Source organism: Cherax quadricarinatus, chromosome 40 (assembly GCF_038502225.1).
Source record: "Cherax quadricarinatus isolate ZL_2023a chromosome 40, ASM3850222v1, whole genome shotgun sequence".
In the NCBI taxonomy this organism is placed as follows: Eukaryota; Metazoa; Arthropoda; class Malacostraca; order Decapoda; family Parastacidae; genus Cherax; species Cherax quadricarinatus.
The window spans coordinates 15,352,119-15,369,142 of record NC_091331.1 but is presented as its reverse complement, the minus strand read 5'-3'; the positions used below and the strand labels follow the sequence as shown (position 1 = coordinate 15,369,142).

Here is a 17,024-nt window from a genome sequence, read left to right as displayed (position 1 = left end):
TAATTGGATTTCCATTATTTCTTATGAGGAAAATTAATTCGGAATTCGTCGGATTTGGGTTTACTCTCTCTGGAACAGATTAATTACAAAAACCAGGGGTCCACTGTAATAATAATAATAATTTCCCTTGAAGCATGATGTAAGAAGTGTCACTCCACTATTGACAGCGCAGCAACGGTAACATTTGATGAGCATACACTGCCACCTTGGCTTTATATGTTTTCACTGTTACACATAAACATGTCTGTCTCTCTGTCTAGCTTTCTATCTGTCTGTGTATCTTTCTGTCTGCTTGTCTCATCTCAGAGAGTTGTTCATGAACTAACTGGTATCACATACAATCACGTCTGCTTCCTGAACTAGTGAAAATGTGTATTACTTGCCAGTCATAATTATTATGCATGATATCTACAAGCACAGTATAGTATTTTGTCTGGATTTTTTGGGTTATCCTAGGCAATTTACACTATGTATAATTGTATTTACATATGTGTTCCCGTGAGATAGAGACAGAAAAAGAGAAAACGAGATAGACAGATAGATACAGCCAGACAGACAGAGAAAGAGACAGCCAATCAACCAGCCTGCCAAACATGCATTACACATTCTAGAATTGTTTCTTTTTACTTAGGGCATAGGTTATAAGACATTCTGGCAGGATAACACTACCAGTGGTACCAAAATTGAAAGGGTGTTGCACAAATGTTGCACATGGGTTATTATTGAGGTTTTTTATATTTCCACGATGATTTGTGGCTACATCCACCTCAAAGCCACTAAATTTGGGGTCAACATCACTTTCCTCTTAAAATGGGAGTGTTAATATGACATGACATCAGTGAATCCTTGGTGTCTGCCATGCTGTTTGCTCTAGCTGGCACTCAGTTGAACTGGTGCTCCCACAAGATACTAAGTAGTCCCAGATTTTTTAATACAGTGCACACCGAGGGTTAAGGTCCATTCTATACTAACCAGGCATCTCAGGCCAATCGTGCCAAATTTGGAGGCAGGAAGAATAAAACGTAGATCTATGTTTGGAGCGATAGCGGTAAGAACGTAGATCTACATTGGGACAGTTGGGGTTAATGCGAAGAAACACGAAATAGTTTACAGCGAAGTTCTGGCAGGTCGTATTCGTTTGGTCGAGTGCTGAGCTTTGTTCGAGTAGGGAGCTGGTTGTATACCAAGGTTCCACTGTATTTTAAATGTTTGTACAGTAGTGTACTGTACAGTGGACCCCCGCATAACGATCACCTCCGAATGCGACCAATTATGTAAGTGTATTTATGTAAGTGCGTTTGTACGTGTATGTTTGGGGGTCTGAAATGGACTAATCTACTTCACAATATTCCTTATGGGAACACATTCGGTCAGTACTGGCACCTGAACATACTTCTGGAGTGAAAAAATATCGTTAACCGGGGGTCCACTGTATATTGTAATAAACAGAATAGAGGAAATCAGCTCTAATATACATTATTTAGGTATGCATACTGGTCAGAGAGCCTATTGTAAGTCCGAGTCATCAGTAGACGAGTATGCTGCTAAGTGAGGATAGGCTGTATATACAGTGGACCCCCGGTATTCGATATTAATCCGTTCCTGAGAGCTCATCGAATACCGAAAATATTGAAAAACGAATCAATTTTCCACATAAGAAATAATGGAAATCAAATTAATCCATGCAAGACACCCAAAAGTATGAAAAAAAAAAATTTTACCACATGACATATTAATTTTAATACACACAAACTGAAGAAGACATGCACAGTTACATGACACTTACCTTTATTGAAGATCTGGTGATGACTGATGGGATGGGAGGAGGGGAGAGTGTGGATGGTGTTAGTGTTTAGAAGGGGAATCCCCTTCCATTAGGACTTGAGGTAGCAAGTCCTTTTCCAGGGTTACTTCCCTTCTTCTTTTAATGCCACTAGGACCAGCTTGAGAGTCACTGGACCTCTGTCGCACAACAAATCTGTCCATAGAGCTCTGTACCTCTCGTTCCTTTACAATTTGTCTAAAATGGGCCACAACATTGTCATTGTAATAGTCACCAGCATGGCTTGCAATAGCTGTGTTAGGGTGATTTTCATCCATAAAGGCTTGCAGTTCAACCCACTGTGCACACATTTCCTTAATTTTTGAAGTAGGCACAGTGGATTCCACAACCGGCATAGGCTTCTCAGGGTTAGCCCCAAACCCTTCAAAATCTTTCTTAATTTCCATACTAATTCTCACCCTTTTTACCACAGGGTTGGCACTAGAAGCTTTCTTGGGACCCATGGTGACTTATTTTGCAGAAACAAGCACCAAAAACAGTGATAATATGGAATGTACCGAATGTATCCTTAGATGCGCGCACACTGGCTGGCTTGTAAACACTGGCACACACAGGGCAGTTCAGGCCACACGTGGACACGTCTCATACGAATCGTATCGAATACTGGGTTTTCAATCGGATACCGAGGCGATACCGAGGCAAAAATTTTGCGTTAAAATGCATCAAATACCGGATTTATCGAATACCGATGCAATCGAATACCGGGGGTCCACTATACACACACACACACACTATCAACAAATGCCTTTGATAATCAGTCACTAATGTTAACAGGACAAGTACAGTGGTACCCTGAGTTTCCTACAGCTCCCAACTCGAACAATTATGCAAGTGTATTATTGTAAGTGCTTTCGTAAGTGTATTTTAGGGGGTCTGAAACAGACTAATCTAATTTACATTATTCCTTATGGGAACAAATTTGTTCCGTAACGGCACTCGAACAGCCTTCTGGAACGAATTATGACCGAAACTCGGGGTACCACCGTAATGACATAATTATCTCGTAAGGAATTAAGTTATTTATTATTTAACTTTCCTGTGCAATAAATATTCCCATACATATACTGAACATAGTCATTATAGCTTTAAAAAATAAAATAGAGAGGAAAAGTATTGGTATCAGTATCAACCGAAAATTGGTTAACACCCCAAATTTTGATGTCATCCCATCCTTAAAATTTATAGTACTTACAAAACCAAGTAGGCATGACTAATAAAAACTTGACTAATATGGCTTTGTATAGAAAAATTATCTTATATGGTGTGTGTGAGTATAACTGAAGGCAGGGGCAAGGAAAAGGTAGTAGGTGGGTAGCTGATAAACAAACTCACAGAAATAGCACGAACATAAACAGATAGGCAATCTGGTGTAGCACTCTCTCTCTATCCTTTTATATAAACCCTCAAATATCTAATTGCTTCCATAGAAGCAAAGGACCACTAATAAGCTATTTCATTTGACAAGCAGAAAACAGAACTTTGAAAAATCTGAAGAGACATGTAACAATTCCACGCAGTAAACAAAACAAAATTCAAATATTCAGAGTTGCACCAATAATCGATTCATCAAAACTGTATACAGCTTTGGATTTTTTTTTTTTTTTGTTTTTGTGGGAAATGCCTATATGCTTCTGGTGGGATTTGAGGTTCTGTAACCTCTTAACTGCCTAACAGTTAGGTATGAAAAACTGCAGATTCCTCATGGACTTTGGTGTACTGTACTATAACTGTATTTAGTTTCAACTTTTAATGCCCTGATAATTGATCAGGCTTCTTGAATTGAGAAGGAAATACTACAGGCATAAGAACTAGACAGCACAGTAAAGGTGTGTATACTAAATGTAGGAATGCATATATAAAGCTTACCTTTTAAATTACATATTCATGTAACGAAGGAAATAATAACAATCCTGCCACAGTACATAAAAAGAATTTTGTTTCACACACGACAGGATGGTTGTACAGTGCTAGTCACAGCATAATGCCGGGTAAGCGCCCCAGCATAATGCCCTGACGAAAATCAAAGGCTTATCATACAGGGGGAGCCTTTTTTCGTCAGTGCATTATGCCAGGTAACAGCCGTTAGCATGACGTCATGGCGTGCCACCACACTCCACAGTGACTCCTCAGTGCTCACATGGCTCCCGTGGTGAGAGGAAGTGTTGCACTTTTGTCTCATCCTTCCCATCTTTTGTCCAGCGTTCCCTTTGGTTTAGGGCTTCACAAAGCTGGGCACCAGACAAAAGAAATAGTGGAGAATGTTGGTGTGTGTGAGCGTTCAGTGAGGAACCGTGTGCAGCGCTTCAAGGCTGGTGGCGGTGTCAAGTTACCATCTGTCAAACCTCAGCCTGGCTCCTTGACGAAGACATTTGTTTATACCTTAACTGTGTTGAAGGAGCAGTTACAGAATACACCTAAGATAACTGCTAGAGAATTGAAAGAAAAGAACCCACATCTCCTCTCACAAGTATCTGTAAGGACTGTTAACAGACGTGTCAGAACTGAGCTACAGTAGTCACCGCCTGGTTAAGAAACCGATCCTCTCCGAGCCACAGAAGAAACATAGCCTGGATAATGCAAAGAAGTACTTTGGGGTGATGAAGCAACCTTCACCGTCACCTGTAACCAAGGGGCACATGTGTACCAGTCCAGAGGTAGTGACCCGCTACACCCGTGGGACCACCAAACACCCAGATTTGCTAATGATTTGGGGGACGGTGCACTGTGTCATACCACCAAATCTGTAGCTCAATGACTTAAGGACTGTGAAGTGAGGTTCTTTAACGATTGGCCAGGCAATTCCCCAGACCTAAACCCTTTTAGTCAATAGTGAAACAAAATTTACTGGGCAAGGATATCAGTTCCATCTCACGGCTGGAGGCTGCTCTGCATCAGGCATGGAATTATATACCTCCCCAAACCCTCAAGAATTTGTGTGAGAGTCTTCTTACACAGCTGAGGGATGTGATTAAGCATAAAGGACACAGCAACAAGTATTAAAACCTCAGTAAGTGTGCAAATATATATACGTATTATAATCTTTCATGGTATGTGTTTGTGTTTTGGTACGTGTGTGGGGGAGGGGCAGCATAATGCCATGACTAGCACTGTACATCCTTCAATGATTTTTGTTTATCAACCTACTACTGTATGTAGTAAGGTTTAGTTAGATGAAAATTATCTTATTTCTTACAAACTTTCATACACATGTACATACACTTTTATAATTTCACCTCTAACAAGAAATAAAATTATGGTCAACTCACTGTTCTTTGTGAAGGTAACAATTTTGAGCACTTTGCCAACACGGGAGAAGATCTGGAAGAAAAAAAAAACAAATTTTAAACATTTAAATTTATTACTACACTTACACACTTTCCCAAACTACAACAATGAATATCAATACAATTAGCATACATCATTTCATCTAACTTTGAGAACAGGAGAACAATTAATAAATAGTTCTCACTAATTTCCACCCAAGACTTTCTCGAAAGTCTTATTAAATATATCAGTGCCAATACCAAAATGTGACAACTTCAAGCTGCCAACAGAACACTGTAGTGTGCTTAACCCCTTCAGGGTCCAAGGCCCAAATCTGAAGTGGTGCCCCAGTGTCCAAGAATTTTCAAAAAAAAAAATGTTATTTTTTCTTGTGAAATGGTAGAGAATCTTTATGTGAAGGTAATAAAACAAAAAGTATGAAATTTGATGGAAAATTGACGAAATTATGCTTTCGCGAATTTTGATGTGTCAGCGATATTTACGAATCGGCGATTTTGCCGACTTTGACTCCCATTTTAGGCCAATTACATTATTCCAGTCAACCAAATTCTTAGCTATTTCACTAGTATTACTTCTATTCTATCGATTGAGCACAAGAAATCGCCACGTCAACTGTTTCAACTACAAATTAAAGTGATCAGAAATTGTTAATTTGGCCAATTTTACACAAAGTTCAAAATATTCCAATTTCAAAATAGGGTCCAGAATAAACAATGTAGGTATTCCTGGAACTAAACTAACATTTCCTCTGTTCATTAGTTACGTTTTGAGGCTTTACAAATAAATTCCATTTTGATTTTTTATTCACATAATGAATTTTTATTCACACCAAAAAATAGAAGATTTACTGTTATGCAATACTGTAATAATTGTATAAATATCATCACCATATTTGTGAATGCATATTAGACCCACCAGCTGGCGTGTATTAGACATGTGAGGTCGTTTGTTTACTCTTGAATATCGGCGAAAATTTAACATTTCTGCTACTTTGAGCTCAGTTTCAAGCCATTTCCAGTGCTAAAACCAATCAAAATCATCTTTATTTCTGTAATATGTCTTCCATTCTATCAAATGAGACCAAGAAATCGCAAATACAACTATAAAAAACATATGAAAAAACACTGCAATGTCGCTGTTTTAATCGAAAAATGATTTCAGTTTTTTCTCTCATTATACACAGCGTGCTGCAGGATCTGTTTTATATGGTGCACACATACCACATAGATGTATTCTCTCATATCTAGGCCCAAATGTACCACTCACAGTTTATCAGTGAGCTGAGCTCATGACGTAGATCTACGGTTTGGACCCTGAATGTAAAGCCGTAGATCTACGGGACGGACCCTCAAAGGGTTAAATAAAAAAATAAAAAAAAAAAGGCATAATACCGTGACTGGAACGATACACAAATAACCCGCACATAGAAGAGAGGAGCTTCCGACGATGTTTCTGTCCGACTTGGACCATTTACAAAGTCACACTAACCAGAAGTGGAGCAGGACGGCTATATATAGGCAGGAAGAGGTAGTGGTGGTGGTAGTAGTAGTGGTGGTGGTACTAGTAGTAGTGGTAGTAGTAGTGGTACTAGTAGTAGTAGTACTAGTAGTAGTACTAGCAGTAGTGGTACTAGTAGTAGTAGTATTAGTACTAGTAGTAGTAGTATTAGTACTAGTAGTACCATTAGTAGTAGTAGTACTAGTCGTAGTACTAGTACTAGTAGTAGTACTACTAGTAGTAGCAGACTAGTAGTAGTAGTAGTACTAGTAGTAGTAGTAGTACTAGTAGTAGTAGTAGTACTAGTAGTAGTACTAGTAGTACTAGTAGTAGTACTAGTACTAGTAGTAGTAGTAGTACTAGTAGTAGTAGTACTAGTAGTAGTAGTACTAGTACTAGTAGTAGTAGTACTAGTAGTAGTAGTAGTACTAGTAGTAGTAGTAGGAACAATTCTACCAACATTATTACAGGATTGAGAGACCTGCCTAGACCTAACCTAAATTAATTTTACCTAACTGACAATATGTTGCACATTACCTGGTGCATGATGTCACTGTCAATCATATTATATGCTTATGTCCTCGTGTACAGTATATTGTGCTACCACCACACACTTTAAAAAAAAAAAAGAGAGCAAGCCAAACGTTTTCTGAATAATTTCCAATCGTTGTAATGTTTCTGTGCATCATATACAACTCTGTACAATGTCACAGTGCTGAAAAAGCATATCGATAGCTACGAGTGCATCTTCCCTTGAGGCGGATGCCCTATATTAAATTTGAAAGTGTTATTTTTATCCAAGCCACTGTACTATTGAATGTTACTACTGGACAGCCTTTAAAACATACAGCAGCAGCCAATGTAATGTGTTAGGACCAAAATAACAATACCTCCCGATCTGGAAATTATGGTGAGGATGTGGAGGGAGAGGGAGGGTGGGCCTCGTTATCTGGAGTGATAGCAAACTTGAAGGCAACGGTGTGCGCGGCCAACCTGTCAACATATCGCAGCTGTCGTGTCACTGTCAAAGCATCTGGCATATCACACCCTCCGTCCCGTGCACCACAATATATTTAATTAAACGTAAATTGAAGGAGGTTCTGGTAGCGTCGCTCTCGACAGCCGCTAACTATTAACGAGCAGCAGTGTGAAAAACACCTTCAAAGGAGTCCCCTGCCAAGAGTCATCGTGTGCCTTCTCACGCCGACACTACCACCCGCTGTAATTATACTCCCTAAAACACACATACACACTACATATACAATTTGAACATAAATGAGCAACGACTTCTGAAGTCGAGTCTATACAGAGGTTTAAAAATAGATAACTCATTTAAGTTACTGAAAGTATGTGGGACCAAGGCCTACCTTAGTACTGAGCTGCAGGAGCACTGACTCCCGGAAATATCATTTAGATATTCAACCACACTGCACCCCATTTGCCTCCCTAGAAAACTGACTAACGATTTTTCTTTAACTTCAGCTAGTGAACCCGTTGTGGAATGACTGTTTCTTTAATGTCTTACTGAAGTCTCCTAACTATGTTAACAGATTTCATTACTTTTTATATGAAACCTGTCATATGATGGAATGACAGTAATAAGAACATAAAGGAGGAATGATGGAGATACAGTATAAAATACTGACACAACACTATGAAAAAATAGACAAATGCAGCATGCTGCAATCCTTTATTAACTGTTTCATCCACACAGTGGGCTTTATCAAGTCACAAACAGGGAGAGGATATGGGTCTGAGATAAAAAAAAAATATTCCAGATGTAATTCATCTAGAACATGAGTAACAAAATTGTAACAAAACAATTTTAAACAAATCTGGGAAAGATTGAGGCTTGAACCCATGGCAGGTGAGTCCTAAAACTCTCAGGCCTTGACCACTCCATGACTCATCTAAAGCAGATAGACAGTTTTCAGGAAAAAAAAAAAAAAAGTAATTACACAAATTAACGAACCGTTAACATATATCCAAAATATCGTCGAACATACGTTAACAGCTGACTGAAAGATTGGCAATGTGGTGAGACGGTAACAAGACATCAAGCTGAGCAAGTGTGGGATTGCAACCTATTCTTAATTAAGAAATTTATTTACACGTAATATTAGGAAGGGTCACTTTCTAAATGCTCTACAAAAGCTATATAAAAAAGTATATTTTTAGCAAATAAAATTTTAAAAGGCCACTATATACATTATCTGGTAATTAAACAGTTGAGCAGTACACAATACATAAATAACCCACACATAGGAGAGAGGAGCATAGGACGATGTACATGTACGTAGGGGGCCAAAGTATTGTTTACCGTGAATATACCAATGATGTCAAATTTGATGACGTCGTTGGTATGTGCAAGGGCAGAGGGGCACTCCTAGCAAAGTCCCTACACCAGCACAACAACTCACTCAAACCTCACTACTGCATTATGGTGACAACATAAGGAGGAAAGGGTGGTGGTGTTGGTATTCCTTAGCCGACATTCTTTTTACTAAAAACACATGTCAGGGCAAAAAAAAATAAACGAGATAAGAGGTAGCAAATAAAGTTTGCAGCTAAAGTACAAGTTACGATACTAGTCTCCTTCGGTAATGGGCCGTGGCCTCATTTTCAGCTCTGCCATTATCAGCAACTTTTACACTCGGCTTAAAAAAGTAAATTTAGAGGTTGGTATATTTATGTATTACGAGTTATATAGCTTTTAATTTGTTCATATGGAAATAATGTACATTACTTTGTGTGCCTCTCTAAAAATTCATCTATTTACACTGAATACAACCAAGAATAAATCAATATTTCCAGGCCTGTAATGGACTGGACATAGGTGATTTTCACATACGAGGTTGCTGTCCAACCGATAGGATGTCGACAGTATATGGGGGGCGGACCTGGATAATTCACCCCAGGCTATGCCACAGTGGTTACTATACAGCATTATTCAAGCTTACAGGGAACAATTGACGAAAAAACTCACCAACGGCTTGACCTCTTGCTTGTAATGTTTTAATTATCTGGCTTATTCTGATATTGTCATTCTTAAGTCTCTCACAATGAACTTCAGCCCTACAGAATGATTAGTTTGTTTTGTACTTAGTTTTCAACTTATATTTCCTCGATGCTTCCATTGCAGGGCAACTGAAATTTGTCACCACTGACCATTACGTTGTTGTCGGGCTGGAAGGCTTGGTATATTTATGTTGAAGGTTCGCAGCGTCATCAATAGATGCCATTCTAAAAGATTATAATCTCTAATAAGAGCAAAGGATGATACGTGTTGTGATATCAGCAAAGGATGATACGTGTTATGATATCAGCAAAGGATGATACGTGTTATGATATCAGCAAAGGATGATACGTGTTATAATATCAGCAAAGGATGATATGTGTTATGATACATGTCTTAGTCAATATCAGATTTAAGAATGAAAAACAAGTGGGACAGTTTTTTTCTTCACTGTGGTACCCTCTGGGTTCTATTTGCTAGGAAATTTAACTGCATCCATGTGCTCACTTTTCAAGTGTGTTTTCCACTTCCGGAGCCAGTGTTTACCTGGTCAACCAGGATGTTGCTGCTGGCCTACATATAAATCACAGACTGGTTGACCCAGCACTTGGCAGAGGTACTTGTCCATTTTCCTTTCTGAAGACATTTGTCCTAGCAATATTTCTGATATCTTTTGGCAAGATGTTAAAGTTAGGAACCACAAATGCTGATACAATGTTCTTTTATTGTGAAGAACAAAAAGGCACACTAACACAACACAAATAACTATTGCCTCCCCTCACTCCTCTCTTTCTACTAAACTCCTCTCCCTACTTTCTTCTACCACTATTACTTCTGCTACTACTACTTCCACTACCAACCTTACCAATACCACTTTTTTTTCTACTTCTTGATCCCGTCCTTATCCCCCCCCCCCGGCCTATATATACTGGCTTCCTCACACTCGTGTTAGTGTGACTTTGAAAATGGTCCAGGTCGGACCAAAATGTCGTCGTATGCTTCTCTCTCCTATGTGCCTTTTTTTCTGTGTGTATTCTCTTATTGTGTCTATGGAATCCCTGCTTTCCACTGTTTTTTTTAGTATACATTTTCTCCCTTATGCATCACTAGTATGTCAGGGAAGTTTAAGACTTTTGCAAAAACCAGAGTAAATTGCATCTGCATTTGGCTTGTCTTCCAATGCACCCAAGACTTTGTCGTATTGGTCTAGAAGCAGAAGTGACCAGCTCTAAACTCATGATGTCCTGGGTTGTGCAAATGTTATGATTCTATGCAATTAATAATACTGCCATAATTTCTTACAAATGCTTTACTGGCACCTTTGTGAGTGGGATCAATACCTGTGGATTTTAATGATTGTAGGATGACATCCGTCTCGACTCTTCCAAAAATGTTTTAAGGGGAGAGGATAGTGGTTATTAACAATTTACGATGAATATATAGTTATACAACTCTGGGCCTGGGGCAAATGCATTGGGAAGCTATCATGGCTTCTTTTAGGTCAACTGGGAATAGGGTTATGTCAGAAATAGTGAAAATGTCATCTGCATTTAACCCAAACGTATATATATGTTCTCTCGTGTAGCGCCCCAAACGTATATATACGTTTTATTTTTAATTCCTTCAAAACTGGCGCGATAGGCCTGAGTCGCCTAGACATGAGAGAATGGGTGTGTGCATTCAGTGTACGTGGTATACAAAAAATCGGGGACGCCTGGATACCACATGGTAGGACCAGTTACATTCAGCTCCATCCTGGATCAACATCATGGCACATCCTTGTGATTCACTCACGCCTCGTCGTATTAACACTATTATTCAAGGAAAGTGATATAGATCGTGAGTTTAGTGGATTTGACACCAACGGGGCCAGTAATATTCAAGGAATTAGTGAAAATGTCGACGATAACTGAGATGGCCCTCAGCCCATCACCTCTGGGGTAGCCACACCTGACCCGGGGCCAATCACCTCTGGGGTAACCAGTGTGGCCACAGCAGACCCTAGGCCAAGCACTTCTGGGGTGGCCAGTGTGGCCACACAAGACCCTGGGCCAAGCACCTTTGGAGTGGTGAGTGTTACCCATAGGCAACTTCGCAAGAGGAAACTATTATTTTCCGAGTGTTTTAGTGATAGTGAAAGTGATGTAAGTGATGATGAGATTGATTTTATGCCAATCAAGGATTCGTCTAGCGATAGTGAAGTTCATTATTCACCAGTGAAGCGCATGTTTAGGCGTCGTTATCTACGTTCAGGCAGTGTGCCATATGCAATCCAAGGGTCATGGCAGGTCACGATCCAAAACCCCGGCCACTGATAGAGAAAGTGATCATGAAGGTGAGTATGCGGGGACGGAGGAAGTAGTGGTGGGTGGCATGGTGCCTGGACAGACAAAGGACCGCCCGGCATCCCCTCAACCATGTGCTGCCTCCACTCCTGTCCCTCCTCCTGCTCCCCCTCACCCAATGCCACAGGTCCACCCTGCACCATGTGATTGTGAGTGGAACTGGACACAAAGTATGTTCGTGCACCAGCCTTGTGATTTTAACGTAAGTGGAAGTGGTATCCAGCCAGAATGTCCAATAACAAATGAGTCTACAGAGTTAAGACTATTTCCAGTAGTACTTTGACGAGTCCATAATGAACTTGATAGTGACCCAGACATTTATTACCGATATGTCATGGACAACATATCAGAGGTTGGAGAATCGTCGAGGCTGCACAGGTGGAAGGACACAACAGTGGCTGAAATGTACTTACAATGGACCCCCGCCTAACACTATTAATCCGTTCCTGAGAGCTCAACGTTAGGCGAAATTATCATTAGCCGAATTAATTTTCCCCATAAGAAATAATAGAAATCAAATTAATCCGTTCCTGACACCCCAAAGAATGAACAAAAAAAAAAAAAAAAAAAGAATTTTACCACATGAAATATTAATTTTAATACACACAAACTGAAGAAGACATGCACAGTTACATGACACTTATCTTTATTGAAGATCTGGTGATGATTAATGGGATGGGAGGAGGGGAGACTGTGGATGGTGTTAATGTTTAGAAGGGGAATCCCCTTCCATTAGGACTTGAGGTGTCAAGTCCTTTTCCGGGGTTACTTCCCTTCTTCTTTTAATGCCACTAGGACCAGCTTGAGAGTCACTGGACCTCTGTCGCACAACATATCTGTCCATAGAGGCCTGTACCTCCCATTCCTTTATGACATTCCTAAAGTGTTTCACAACATTGTCAGTGTAATAGTCACCAGCACGGCTTGCAATAGCTGTGCGAGGGTGATTTTCATTAAAAAAGGTTTGCACTTTAAGCCACATTGCACACATTTCCTTAATCTTTGAAGTACACAACTTCTTCAATTTCTCTATCCCCTCCTCCAGAGCAGTTTCCTGAGGTCAGGCCTCTTGCTTTTGAAGATGATCCAGCAGCTCATCAGTGGTTAGTTCGTCATTGTCCTCCTCCACCAACTCTTCCACATCCTCCCCACTAACCTCCAACCCCAAGGACTTCCCCAATGCCACAACGGATTCCTCAACTGGCATAGGATTCCCAGGGTTAGCCTCAAACCCTTCAAAATCCCTTTTGTCTACACATTCTGGCCACAGTTTCTTCCAAGTAGAGTTCAAGGTCCTCTTAGTCACTTCCTCCTAAACCTTACCTATAATGTTTACACAACTGAGGATGCTAAAGTGATCTCTCCAAAACTCTTAGTCAATTGAGTTTCTGAGGTCACTACAAAGCACCTTTCAAACATAGCTTTTGTGTACAGTTTCTTGAAGTTGGAAATGACCTGCTGGTCCATGGGCTGCAGGAGAGGAGTGGTATTAGGAAGCAAAAACTTGACCTTAATGAAGCTCATTTCTGCAGAAAGTCGCTCTGCCACGTCTGAAGGATGACCAGGAGCATTGTCTAATACCAGGAGGCACTTAAGGTCTAATTTCTTTTCAGTTAGGTAATTTTTCACAGTGGGGGCAAATGCATGGTGTAACCAGTCATTGAAAAAGTCCCTAGTGACCCACGCCTTACTGTTTGCCCTCCACAGCACACACATAATTCTTGAATTTACACATTCATATTCTCTTTTCTCCTTCCACAACTAATCCTTCAACATTACTGCTACCCCTTCCTTTGCTCTAACTCTCTCAGATACTCCAGATTTAATCCCATTTATTTCCCCCCACCGAAACTCCCCTACCCCCTTCAGCTTTGTTTCGCTTAGGGCCAGGACATCCAACTTCTTTTCATTCATAACATCAGCAATCATCTGTTTCTTGTCATCCGCACTACATCCACGCACATTCAAGCATCCCAGTTTTATCAAGTTTTTCTTCTTCTCTTTTTTAGTAAATGTCTACAGGAGAAGGGGTTACTAGCCCATTGCTCCTGGCATTTTAGTCGCCTCATACGACACGCATGGCTTACGGAGGAAAGATTCTTTTCCACTTCCCCATGGACAATAGAAGAAATAAAGAACAACAAGAGCTATTTAGAAAAAGAAGAAAAACCTAGATGTATGTATATATATATATATATGCATGTGCGTGTCTGTGAAGTGTGACCAAAGTGTAAGTAGGAGTAGCAAGATATCCCTGTTATCTAGCGTGTTTATGAGACAGAAAAAGAAACAAAAGTATGACATGTAAGTACACCTACCATCCGGCTTATGACCTGCTCGACTTACGACCACTCGACTTATGACCGCGTTTTTAATGCCAAATTTCTGGGAAATAAACAACTATTTGAGTAGTACACAGTGTTTATCCTAAACCTTACAGTATAAAATACAGTACTAACAACATAAAAAGTAATGTAAAACATGAAATACCAAAATAAAACAATAAAATAAAGTCATTACAAAAATGTTTTGTTGATATTCAGTAGTAAAGTTCAACTTATGACCATTTCGACTTACGACCGGTTTCTCGGAACCGAACTCGGTCGTAAGTCGGATGGTAGGTGTACTTGTATACAGTGGAACCTCTACTTGCGAGCGTGTCCACGAGCGAGTTTTTCCAAATATGAGCAGTCGATGTGTCGATTTTTTGCTTCCATACACGAGCAAAATTTCCACAAGCGAGCAGACCTCAAGGCAGGTTCCTTGACACTGGTGAGGGACTCTTGCTCTTGATCTCGGGAATTTTATCTCATTTGTTTGTTGGACTATCTTATTGAAACTTGGGCAATGTATGATGGAAAGATGTTTCTTAATGTACACCAAAAATGAAAGAAATCTAAGCATAAATAATGGAGTTCACTTCTCAGCAATTAGCCACCCCTCCGTGGTAATTTCGAATGGTTTTTATGGTTGCAGTCTCGTTTTTTTGGTCTCATTTGATAGAATAGAAGATATATTACAGGAGGGGTGTTAATACTGCAGTTTAAAAACTGTAGTGTAAAGCACCCTTCTGGCAAGACAGTGATGGAGTGAATGATGGTGAAAGTTTTTCTTTTTCGGGCCACCCTGCCTTGGTGGGAATCGGCCAGTGTGATAAAAAAAAAAAAAAAGATATGATTTTGATTGCTTTCATGAAGAAAAGTGCCTTGAAATTGAGCTCGACCTAGAAGAAATGGTCCATTGCTTAACTGTTTCAGAGTAAACAAATGAGGTCACTGTCCATTCCAATATGCAGTCATGAATGGGTTGACATATTTATACAATTATTGCAATAAGGAATAACAGTACATCGTATATTTTTTGAGTGAATACAAATTACAAATAATTAATATAATAATAATAATATGAATAATAATAATATGAATAATAACAATATGTATAATAATAATAATAATAATAATAGTATAATACAATAATAATATGTATAATAATAATACATATATAATAATAATGTACTGCATATAATAATTATAATAATAGACGGCTTCAAAAGGCTGTCACTAGATTACCTGGAGGTTATTCCGGGGATCAACGCCCCCGTGGCCTGGTCCATGACCAGGCCTCCCGATGGATCAGGGCCTGATCAACTAGGCTGTTATGCTGCCCGCATGCAGTCCAACGTACGAGCTACAGCCCGGCTGATCCGGCACTGACTTTAGGTATCTGTCCAGCTCTCTCTTGAAGGCAGCCAGGGGTTTATTGGCAATTCCCCTAATGCTTGATGGGAGGCTATTGAACAGTCTTGGGCGTTTTCCCTTAGTGTACCAATGGCGCCCCTACTTTTTATTGGGGGCATTTTGCATCGCCTGCCAGTCTTTTACTTTCGTAGGGAGTGATTTCTGTGTGCAGATTTGGGATCATTCCTTCCAAGATTTTCCAAGTGTAGATTATGATATATCTCTCCCTCCTGCATTCCAACGAGTACAAGTCAAGTGCTTCCAAGCGTTCCCAGTAGTTAAGGTGCTTGGCAGAACTTATACGTGCAGTAAAGGATCTCTGTACACTCTCTAGATCTGCGATTTCACCTGCTTTGAATGGAGATGTTAATGTACAGCAGTATTCCAGCCTAGAGAGAACAAGTGATTTGAAAAGGATCATCATTGGCTTGGCATCTCTCGTTTTGAACGTTCTCATTATCCATCCTATCATTTTCTTTGCACGTGCGATCGTGGCACTGTTGTGATCCTTGAAAGTGAGATCATCAGACATTACTACTCCCAGGTCCCTTACATTATTTTTCCGCTCTATTGTATGGCCAGAGTCTGTAGTATACTCTGTTCTAGTTATTATCTCCTCCAGTTTTCCATAACGGAATAGCTGGAATTTGTCCTTGTTGAACATCATATTGTTTACCGTTGCCCACTGGAAAACTTTGTTTATATCTTCTTGGAGGTTAACCGTGTCCTCAGCAGACGACAGCCTCATGCAGATCCTAGTATCATCCGCAAAGGATGATACGGTGCTGTGATGTATATCTCTGTCTATGTCTGATATGAGGATAAGGAATAAGATGGGGGCGAGTACTGTGCCTTGTGGAAGAGCTCTTCACTATGGCAGCCTCCAATTTAACTCTGTTGACCACTACTCTTTGTGTTTGATTTGTTAGGAAGTTGAAGATCCATCTCCCCACTTTCCCAGTTATTCCTTTAGCACGTATTTTATGGGCTATTACACCATGATCGCATTTGTCAAATGTTTTTGCAAAGTCTGTGTATATTACATCTGCATTCTGATTTTCTTCCAGTGCATCCAAGGCCATATCATAGTGATCCAGTAGTTGTGAGAGGCAGGAGCGACCTGCCCTGAACCCATGTTGCCCTGGATTGTGCAGATTGGCAGTGTTTACCACAACAAAGAGGGAGCGGTTGTGGCCGCCTCCACCTGTTACATAATGACATATTTTATTCATTCTAGAGTATATGTCGTGTTTCTGTTATTTATATTGTCTGTTATGTCATATTAGATGAACTGTGATGAA

General features: G+C 39.9%; 1 protein-coding gene across 16 annotated transcripts in view; it reads right to left on the bottom strand.

Annotated features, from left to right (window-relative positions):
• The window catches only part of heph (polypyrimidine tract-binding protein 1 heph), a 603,602-nt gene that overhangs the window by 65,323 nt on the left and 521,255 nt on the right, over positions 1-17,024 (bottom strand). For all 16 annotated transcript variants that reach the window (XM_070092722.1, XM_070092729.1, XM_070092712.1 and 13 more), the window contains one exon: positions 5,110-5,161. In XM_070092722.1, coding sequence (XP_069948823.1) covers positions 5,110-5,161 — 52 coding nt within the window. The remainder of the gene's footprint in view (positions 1-5,109; positions 5,162-17,024) is intronic.